This window comes from Gasterosteus aculeatus, chromosome X (assembly GCF_964276395.1).
Source record: "Gasterosteus aculeatus chromosome X, fGasAcu3.hap1.1, whole genome shotgun sequence".
NCBI classification, from domain to species: Eukaryota; Metazoa; Chordata; class Actinopteri; order Perciformes; family Gasterosteidae; genus Gasterosteus; species Gasterosteus aculeatus.
Window position 1 is genome coordinate 15,592,233 of NC_135698.1, and position 10,632 is coordinate 15,602,864.

At 45.7% G+C, this 10,632-nt stretch overlaps 1 protein-coding gene across 1 annotated transcript; it reads right to left on the minus strand.

Moving 5' to 3' along the window:
* Positions 1 to 1,291: 1,291 nt before the first annotated feature.
* Positions 1,292 to 8,382, minus strand: wnt2 (wingless-type MMTV integration site family member 2). Its single transcript, XM_040162329.2, has 5 exons — positions 7,937 to 8,382; positions 7,087 to 7,307; positions 4,913 to 5,190; positions 4,456 to 4,720; positions 1,292 to 2,122 (listed from the first exon to the last, which is right to left on the minus strand). Exons 1-5 carry the CDS (start codon positions 8,017 to 8,019, stop codon positions 1,917 to 1,919), a joined length of 1,053 nt encoding a protein of 350 aa, XP_040018263.1. The 5' UTR covers positions 8,020 to 8,382; the 3' UTR covers positions 1,292 to 1,916.
* Between the last annotated feature and the right edge of the window lie 2,250 nt (positions 8,383 to 10,632).

The window sequence follows — 10,632 nt, forward strand, 5'->3', positions numbered from 1 at the left end:
CTGTGACATTCCCACGGATTAATCTCACACGTTACTCTGCTAGATGTCTTCACAGCTCAAGTCTCTAAACCAGCGATTCCCAAAGTGTGGGAAAGTACTGCAGGTGGGCCGCGAGAGGTCATTTACAATAAATAGTTTAATTTTCAATTTTTAAAAGTTTGAAATTAATATAAAAATATGTATGATGCGGCACATTAGTTATGTGAAACATTAGTTGATGAAGCACAAACAATTTAAACGGAGAGATTAATAAAACAATAAGGCTCTCGCTCGAAACGGCTGCTCTTGTCCGCCTGTCGTTAACAAACGGGGCACCCTCTTGTAGTATTAAAGTAAATATACCGCATTGTCCGCACTCCAAGGCGCACTTAAAAGGCTTTAATTTCCTCAAAAAACGACAGTGCCTTATAATCCGGAGCGCCTCATATATATGGATCAATTGGTTAATCGGTTGATCCATACTGGTTGTACACGGCGCTCAAGGCGCTCTGCCAAACATGACAAAGCTCGTCTACGACGGCGAGATGCTGAGCGGCGCTCAAGCGCGTGAGATATGGAGCTGCTTTCAGGGCGCGTCGGGGAAACAAAGCTGTCGTTCTCGCCGAGCACTTCATGAGATTAAAGAGCGAGAGACGGTGCCCTTTTCTCTACAGTAGCTCAACCATCTTAACAGGGAAAATAATTCTAACAGCAGCCGAAGATTTAATGGCGGCGAGGGGGCGGCGGGAGCGGACGCACCTCGCAGCATCGATGGGACCCTGAAAGCACCGTCTCCACCTTACTGTCAAAAAGAACAACAGCGAGCGCGTAGAAAACTCCTTCGAGCGCGAGCAGAGATTCTCCGAGCAACGAAGTTCACGTTTCGCAGGCGAGCAAATACCTCGCGAAGATGAACTTTTGTTCGCGCGAGGGACTTTAGCTCGCGGATGTTTGATTTTGGTTAAATTCTTAAGGTTATTTAATCATTATGTTTTGATCAGAGTTGTGATTAAAGGTTTAGGTGGGCCGCGAAAGATTTTCAGATTTCAAATTGGGCCGTGGCATTCTTGGGTTTGGGAACCGCTGCTCTAAACGTGTTATTCAAGAGGCTTTTTAAGGAGTGGACTGAAGGCGGAGCTCCCGGCTCTCCTCTCCAGGTACGAACCCTTGATGTCGCCCCCTGCAGGTGGGGGAGGAAACAGCGATAAAGCTCCATGGACATCTATAACTAAGTCTTAAACCTAATAGTTCCAAATACACGTTTGATATTGCACACATTATTTTTGTTTATAGCTGGTGTTGGGTTTTTAAAGCAATGACTTATTTATTTTTAATAATAAATCCGGCAGCTGTGAAATGTTTCTGCACATTTCATCACAATGAATCCGCATCAAGTGCTAAAAAGCAGCTGAGAGGAAACGGAAGCTTTTGATTGGTTGAGAGATTTGAAAATTCTCAGTGTCCTCACAAATCCTTTATGTTCCTCCACCACAGTGAACCTGCTGATGAAACGAGTTTAATGGTGAAAAAGCTATTTCTCTTTACTAGACATTAGCTGTAGATTCAGTTCAAAGCTTTTAAAATGTGACCCAGCATGAAACGTCTGCCCTGATGTTCGTCTGTAGGAGAGGTAGGAATGACTGTTTATCGTTTGACCTTTTCAGGCCCCGCCCCTCCGAGCTAACTGGCTGCTTTTTCCTTTTGATAGAAAATAGTCTTCACCTACACACTTTAGCTTCTTTCTTCATTTTTTATTAACTGGATTCATCCTTCAAACACGTATTAATAACCTTCCTTTCTGACATACCATTTTTTTTTATTATATTATATAGTATGGGGGGGTTGCCACAGCTCTGAAGGCCCGAGGCTTAGCGAAGGGTCAGTAAGCACAAGCAGTAAAAAAACACGCACAGATCTCCCCCAGTTTGATTGGCCGGTCACGTCTGGTCTTTACAGGTGTGCACGTCCACCTGCTGCTGACAGTCGCTGCAGCGCACGGCGCAGCACCAGTGGAACTTGCACTCGCACTTCGTGCTCCGGCTGACCCGCGACGTGTCGTAGCCTCGACCGCAGCACATGACCTCACAGCCGTCCACGCCGCGGGACGTCCGGTTACAGACGCGCCCCCCCGTCCCCATCGACCCTGTAGGGGGAGAGAGTGAATATTAATAAAAGGTCCATAAACAATAAACATAACCGACTACGGTTGAGATGAACTTTAATGAAAAGCATCCTGGGATTTAAGACGTAACTCAGGTCCTCTAAAGGTGGCCAGTCTCAATGGGAGCGCAGTATTAACGCCGGCTGCTCCGCCCACACGAGACGGAGAGGCTGAGTGAGATGAGAGACTGATGAGAGGAGCCGTCACCATGAACACCCCCCCCCTCAGCGGTTCATTTCACAGGACACACATCAGATGAACCTTCAAAAAGTCACTTGCATTTTCCGAGAGACTTTCTGCTTGTTACATAAATAACCAAACCCCTCTGTAGAAATACACTTTTACAACAATTTACATCGGTTCAAATACATTATATTTAAGGCTGATTACAATAGTTGGATTCAACTCTGAAGGTACAAAACCTAGAACATACGCCTCTGGCAGAAACCTGTCAATCAGCGTGTAGCCCCGCCCTAAAGCATCCCCTGCCTTATGGTCTGTTTGAATAAAGCATCAATTACTAAATGAGATCGAGACCATAACCTCATGTTGACAATGTTTACTGAGGGAATAAATAAAAGAGAGGAGTCACTTTCTCATAGACGTCTATGGGACCAGAGGAGTCGCCCCCTGCTGGTCACTACAGAGAATGCAGGTTTATGACATGAAGCACAGGACTCACTTTTCAAAAAACGTTTAAATAAAAGTTAAGAAAAAAATAAATGACACAAGTGTCGTCTCGAACACTGTTCAGGAATTTGCTCTGTGTTTACATTCTGCGTTGTCAGCCCCCCGCTCAGGTAATATGTCTGGGCATGACCCGAAGCCCCGCCTCTCTGCCCGCCCGTCGTCTACGAGCGCTGACATCACAGCCGCAGTCTTCCTCACGGCGTCTGCTTATTGAATTAAGATGAGGGGGCGCCGAGAGATGAGTTTAGCACCTGAGCCTCGCCGGGGCCGAGGGAGATTGATTTCACACTAAAAGAGGCACAAAGGGGCGTGTGTGTGTTTGTGAGGGATTGGATTTAGTATCAATGTGTGTTATTCAGAATGATTCAAGGTGAGTTTGCACGTCTGTGGGCGTTATTTTACGTTTATTATATATACTGTTAATATTGCAATTGTGTATATATATATATATATATATATATATATATATATATATACACCAGCCAATCATCTGCAACTAGCGTGTTCCTACTGGTTAGCAGCGATGCCGTCTCCATGTTGAGGGCCACGTGGAGACATTCCGTATGCACTAAGCCCCGCCCCCAGCCCCTTCTGTGTCCAGCTGTCAAAGCTACGTTACCATGGAAGCCACTGTTATCAACGGTCTGCAACTCAAGTTCGAAGGAAATATCCCAGATGTGGAGATGATTGATCAGTGACAGCAGGTATAAAAGATCAATGAGAAACTTCTATTAACGAGGATCAGGACTAAACCACCATGACATCACTCTCCACCAAAGAGGCCGAAGCTTACGTCACATAAACTTTAGTCTGCAGCCGGAAACAGAACGACGACATGTTTAAATTAAACACCAGAGGAAACTCTTATCGGACTCTTTTGGGGCCCATTAGATGGCGGAAACCATCAAAACTAACTAACTAAACAAATTTGTTTCAGTTTGAACAAGCTTTCTTTCTTTTTTTGAACAATCTTTCTTTTTTAAATTAAATTTTAAAAAAAAATTAAATATTTAAAAATTTAAATATTTAATTTAAAGTTTCCAGATTCAGAGAAGCGTCTCACTTTGACACAAAAACACACTAAGCTGTTGTATCGTGATCTGACCTCAACTAAATATTCTTTGTTAGCCAGTGGTGCCCTGAGGTGTGTACGCGCTTCCGTTGGTGGTGATTTATAGTGATCTGTGGTCCTCTAAGGTTTCAGCACACAGAAGTGTGTAATGGGTCTTAAACCGGCCGACACTCGATCTGCTGCCTGACAGGCATCAACGTCTCTGTTCTAACACGCACACATGCACACGCAAAGCCTGATGTTTAACTCTTAAACTTAAAGAAAGTCTGAAGACGCAGGAATTACCTCACAATCTACTTCCTGTAAGGCAGCATTAGTTTTGATCGTGATTGCAAACAAAACTTTGCTTCTCAATGCAACTTTTGCTCGTTCAGTGAAATCTGGTTAAACATGTTTGAGCGACGCAGACCTCAAAGCCACCAGACTAATATCTATTAGCAGTACACAGCGAGAGTTGCTGGTCCAACGCCTTTTTAACCCTTTAAATACAATAACAAATAGAAGAGGAAGAGGCGCATAACCCCCCCCCCCCGTGAAGGTCGCCGTCGTGTACCTGACTCGGGGTCCCAGACGCAGTAGTCCGGCGAGTCCTCCAGGTACACCAGGTCGTTCCCGCTGGGCCGCTTGAAGTGCGCATGCGCGGCGGTGAAGCCGGTGCCGTACTGGTTGACGGACACCTGCGCGGCGCCGTTGTACCGCCGGCGCAGCTGGTCGCCGGTACGCCGGAAGTCGGCCATGGCGAGCCAGCAGGTGCGGACGCTGCACGAGCCGCTGACGCCGTGACATTTACACTCCAAGGTCATGAAGCGCTTCACCGCCTGGCGAGGGGAGGGACAGGAAGTCAGCTTATTGCTTAACCCATCTTTCAATTTGAACCTTTTATGCGCAAATCTTCTCTCAGAGCGAGTAAGATTCATGTTCACAAGTTTGATGAAGTTCTGGAATCTTCTTACAGACAAAACGCGCTTCCCGCTCATTCCATTAAGTGGACATTCTTTAACATTTCTTACCTTCCTGCCGGCTCGGTTGTTGTGCAGGTTCATGAGCGCCCGGGCGTCCCGCCCCTTCCTCTCCTTGGCGTCCACGAAGCCCTGGCTGAAGCGCACGGCGTGCTCCACGTGGTCGCTGCAGCCGCCCCATTCGAAGGAGCCCCTGGCGTCCCGGGACGAGCCCGTCTTCCTGGGGTCGCAGGAGCAGGAGTCCAGCTCGCCGCGGCTGCAGGCGCGCGCCAGCGTGTGCACCACGCCAGCCGAGGAGATGGCGTACATGAAGGCCACCTCGCGGCTGCCTGGGGGGGAGGAGGGTGAGACGGTCACGTCACGTCACGCTGTGGGAGGGGTTCACCTCACTGAGTCTCAGGGCTCACGTCCAGATGTGCAGAAGTCACTGCAGGACGCAGCCCGTCTGCACGCACTGTCACCAGGATGCTCTGGAGGGCGGGCTTAGTGCCTGCAGGCTTTTTATTACCTATTAGTCATTCGTAGTTAGAAATTAAGGAACATAAGAATTCAGACCAATTAAAATGAAAGACAATTAAAAACAAATTGTCAATGCATAGCGTCTTGCTACCAGTGTGTTAGGTATCGGTATATTAAATAACTGCAACACACACGTGCATGCACACACACACACACACACACCTGGGCTTACCCGAGCGTGGCTAATGAGGAGAAGGACAGCCCACCAGAGAGGATAAAAAACAGAGAGGCCACTCCTGTGTAATTGTTTGAAATTAGCCCGCTGACATTGACAATAAGGCGGGGGCCGGGGGCCTCGGTGTGGCACGGCCGGGGGCCCGGCTGGGAGGTCCGAATACCACGCGGCTGATTAGAGGCCCCCCGACATGAAACGGACTAAGTGGAAGGATCTGCCCGGCGGGTTGAACCCAAAGGCATGGGAGAGCGGCATCGGGCCGCCGGCTCCTGGTCGCTCTCCACTGACAACAAGCAATAGAGGGTCCTCGCAGGAGGAACGCGCTTTACAGAACGCTTCTTTCCCCAAACCCAGAGAAAAGAAACAAGTGCAAATTGCTCCTCATGACCGTCATAACATGTTTTTGCTTCAAACAATCAATCACCATGAATCAATAATCCAAACTGTTGAATAAAGTTACTGTATACACACGGCGTTATGAGATACGAATGGTTCTATCACTAAAAAGCGTTGCACTTGAACTTGAACTGAACTGTTCTGAATCAGCAGCTTTGGCGTATTGATCCTGCAGGTCAAATAAGATCAATTTCTCTCCGACTGACAAATATTTTCAGGCCTAAATCCGAAATCACAATATTACTACAACAAAGTCCCGAGAAGCACGTTAACCCCCCCAGGGCGGCGTGATAGATGTGGAACTGTAAAGTGAGATGAGGTGCGGAATGCGATCCAACCTTCTGAGGAGGACAGGAGAAGAAGAGGAGGATATACCTTGAAGGGAGGATCAGTTTCACCAGAAGCCTCGGCGCACTAAATCACCGCTCAGCCGGTTGTTTGGATTGTCGCCGTTAAATCGGGAAAACGTGTTTGTTGCCGTTAACAAATCGGTGCTTCAGAAAAGGACTCAGCAGCAAAGGTTCTCTCCGTGGTCCTGGTTGAGGTCAATGAGGTCCACGTAGCATGCGAAGCCACATGGACAAACATCATGGAGATCGCGTTATCATTCGGTGTCCCCCCCAAGGAAACCATAGCAACGCATTCTCGCGCACCGGTCCGTGCAAAATAAACTTCCATCTTCCCGGGACACCACTTACAAAGTTTAGGCAATAAAAGTTGTTAATTGTTGACGTTGTGTTTCTTTAGTTGGAGACAGATGAATGGCCTCCTGTTGGGCATCCTGATGATGTGGATATCATACGATTAGGTTGCATATCAGGTGCTTCATCGCTAAATAAAACTACACTTGTAAATATTACAACCTTCTAAATGCTACGAATTGGACTTTTAAACGAATGTAGCTTCCGTGTGCTAATGAAGTCACCAAGACGTGTTGAAGCATTAAAGTAGCTGAACTTCAACAGCTTACAGGAAACAAACTCTGATGTCAATTTAAATGCTCAAAACCTCCCTCTCCCCGGTGAGGCTCAGTGACTTGCTTAAGGGCCCTCCGGCAGGCAGCATGGACACATTCCAGTAACAGACTCTCCTGCTGCTCGAAATGAGGATTCTATTTTGAAGGATAGTCACTCACTGCGCAGCAGCAGGCGTCCGAACAGGTTGTGCTCCCTGGCCGTGGTGTTGCAGTTCCAGCGGTGGTTGCGGAACTGGTGCTGGCACTCCGAGATCCAGTCCCTCATCCCGGCCCCGATGGCCTGCATCACCTTGGGGTGCTGGCGGCACAGCTGCCGCTGCTTGTTCACCAGGCCGGGGATGTTGTCGCACATCACCTGGGAGCCCAGCGTGCCCATGTACCTGAGGACGGAGGGAGAGTCCAACGCATGAACATCTGGAGGACAAGGTGGGGCTTTCTGAAGCAATCATCAAACGAAGGGAAAGCGAGAGATAGGAAACAACATCTGGAGGAAAATGTGACAACGCTATCCGAGTTCTTACATGTTAGGAAGAACCGACAGATTGTTAGGTGCATTCAAGAAGACAGAAACTGAAAAGAACGAGTAAAAGAAAATCCAGTGACGTCCATCTCCCCCCAACACGTCCACAGTCCCTTGCAGAACAACGTGACGAAAGACCTGCAGGGATTTCCCCTCAGCGAGAAGCCAGAGGAGGAGAAAAAAAAGAAATGAAAGAAAACGATCTGTGCAAACAGACTGGGTATCACAGGCGGTGTGAAGTCTGGAGAAATGCAAACATAACCTTTGAGGGAAGAGAGGAAAGACAGCAAAAAGAAATTTAAATAAAAAAAATATTAAAGGACTTTATCCTGTAACCTATTCGTCCAAACATTCTGTGTGTCAAGTCATGAAGATAAATTAACTCAATTCAGACTTTAAGGCCTACATATTAAAGAAGAATGACAGAGAGAGGAGGAAACCATACTTGTTTATAAGTAATTTGAAATCAATAGAAATCAGGGCACTCACCACCAGGACGCATCGACCTCGGCCGTCAGCCAGCAGATCGCTGCAGATAAATAAATACATATTCCACCCGGCAATAAGTTCATATTAACCAAACGTCGATCATTCCCACGAATGAAAGACAGAAACAATAGCAGTCGAAGTCCGAAATGGTTGAATCTCCGAAAACGACCCGCCACCCACCCCCCAAAAAATCATTCAATCTTGGATTAAAAATGTATCATCACGCCGTCGGGGGGCTGCGCGTAAAAGCCATGTCCCCGTGATGCGCCCGCGAGGAGGGCGGAAGGAAAGTGAAGCTCTTAATAGTCGGTCCAGCCGAGATGATGCGCCATCAGCTTTAAATTGCTTCACGCGAGGGGTGGGCACGGTCCCGTCTCAGGAATGAGATGTCTGGGAGAATCTGTTCAGGCTGGTTTGACACCAGACAAGGCTTTGGCCCGCGTCCAGACCGGCGCTATGGAGCCGCGGTTCCGCGCGGGATGGGGGCGCGTCACTCTGACTGCAGTAACGCGCTGAGGGAAGGTCAGACAGACAGACAGACAGACAGCAAAGAACAAATGACGTTAAACACAACACAAGTAGAAGGTGACGGATCGGAGCCCGATGGATGACGCTTTTACGCACAATTCATCTGGTGGGTTGCGCGTGTTTTTGCGGACTAGACGTTTGAAGAATTTACCTTTCAGGGTTCAGGGGGCTGAAATTATCAGTGATGAGTCACTATACTATACGTCTACATATCATGCTAACATGTATGCTGCTTAAACAGGTGGTGGGCCAGGCGCATCGGAGCCCGTTGCCTTTCCCAACTGGCGCACAGGTGCCAAGTATCTCTGATCTCCAAAGGATGACGCATTGTTATTTTACAGCCTTACACAAACCATCTCTCGGTCCGACTAATAACTCAGGAATGAAGGTTTGAAAAAAGAAAAAAAAGGAACAGGGAAATTACGTACCGATTCTCCCAGAGCGACACCCAAAGGTGATGTGTCCATTTCAATTGGATTATCTATCCAGTCTGTTTGAAGTCCCTCTGGGGAATCTGCACCACTGTCATGCGGTATTTCCTTTATCTTTGATCTGGGCCCTGGAGGATCTGGAGGTCCAGGAGACCCTGTCCACATGAGATTAATTGGATTTCCCCCCCTGTGATCCCCGTGGAAGAACACAACTTAGTTGTCTGTAATAGAAATCAAATTGAAGTGGAGTAAATTGAGCACCGATGAGCATGCTCTCTGCGTTCTCTAAAGAGGTCGCGACTCAGCTGGAATGTTCATTTAGAAATAAATCACCTGAGCCGAATCCTCACAAACAAAACAAAGTTGATTTTGTGGGTTTTAAAACGTTTCCTTAAACAAATCATCTAAAAGATATCTGTGGTTGGGAAGCATCAGTTTAAACTCAGCTCCAAAATAATCGAAAATATTGATAATAAACTTATTGGAGTCTGAAAGATCAATATACAGAGCCAATACATACTCATTTCACCTCAATGCCTCAACCATGTGACATCAGCTCAGAAATATATAGATATGAAGGGCTCACAGAAATTAATTTACAATATGTATGTATATTATATATGTATTAGGGCTGTCAATAGATTAAAAAAAAAAATTAACTAATTAATTGCACATTTTGAAATTCATCAATCTCGATTAATAGCGATTAATGAATGTTGTTTTTAATGATGTTTGTTTTTCTTCTAAAGACAGTGGCGCATGGAGTAGAGGGCAGCTGCTCCATGTCCCATGTCATTGAGCAAGACACCTAACCCCTAATGGCTTCCCGGGCAAAATGGAAAACCAATGGGTTAAAAATGAACACTGTAAAAAAAGTACGTAGAGTTTACGGTAATAAACTGTTAAATCGCAACGGTAAAAGACCATTGATTAAAAATAGGTCATCTTCTGTTTCTATCACATTGAAATACTGTATATGTATATATCAGCACAAACCATAATGTATGCATCTATTTCTTGTAAGAAATACATTTTCTCACTGTTAATTGTACTGAACAGTGTACCGATAATGGAAATACACCGTATTATGGAAAACACTCTGTACCGTAATTTTTACATTCATGACTTAAAAAAAATACAATCTGTCCCTGTTAAATGTACGGACTACTGTGCTGACAACCGAAATATAACGTATTTTAAATGTAACAGCCAGCCCTGTTATTTTAGCATTGATTATATGTAAAGGATATAGTAGGTCACTGTTAATTGCACTAAAAATTGTACTGATGACGGTAATACACAGTAATATGAACAACACTCAATACAGTAGTTTTTGCATGTATTACTATTTAAAAATACATTTTGTTACTGTTAAATGTACGGACTATTTTGCTGCAAATGGAAATATAACATTATGCACAAAAGATTGTAGTGAATATATATAACAGGCAATACTGCAAGTTTTGCAAAGATTATCTGTAAAAAAAAACACATTTAGTTAAGGTTACATTTACCTCTGTGCTGATTACAGAAATACTTTAATATAAATACAACAGTCACCACTGTAAGTGTACTAACCATTGTGCTAATAACAGAAATATACCGTGGGGAAGTTAACATGGGTATATTAACCATTCAGATTTTTTGTGGAAAGGCTGGGACAGAGAGACGGAGAGAAGGAGACAGTTTGAGAGATACAGAGACAGAGAGACAGATTGAGAGAGAGACAGACGGAGA

Coding starts and splice junctions, on each gene's coding strand:
- wnt2 (XM_040162329.2), bottom strand. CDS start 8,019: ATGAACTTATTGCCGGGTGGAATATGTATTTATTTATCTGCAGCGATC. Junction 7,308..7,936: donor GAGGTCGATGCGTCCTGGTG/GTGAGTGCCCTG, acceptor CTCCGTCCTCAG/GTACATGGGCACGCTGGGCT. Junction 5,191..7,086: donor CGGACGCCTGCTGCTGCGCA/GTGAGTGACTAT, acceptor CCTCCCCCCCAG/GCAGCCGCGAGGTGGCCTTC.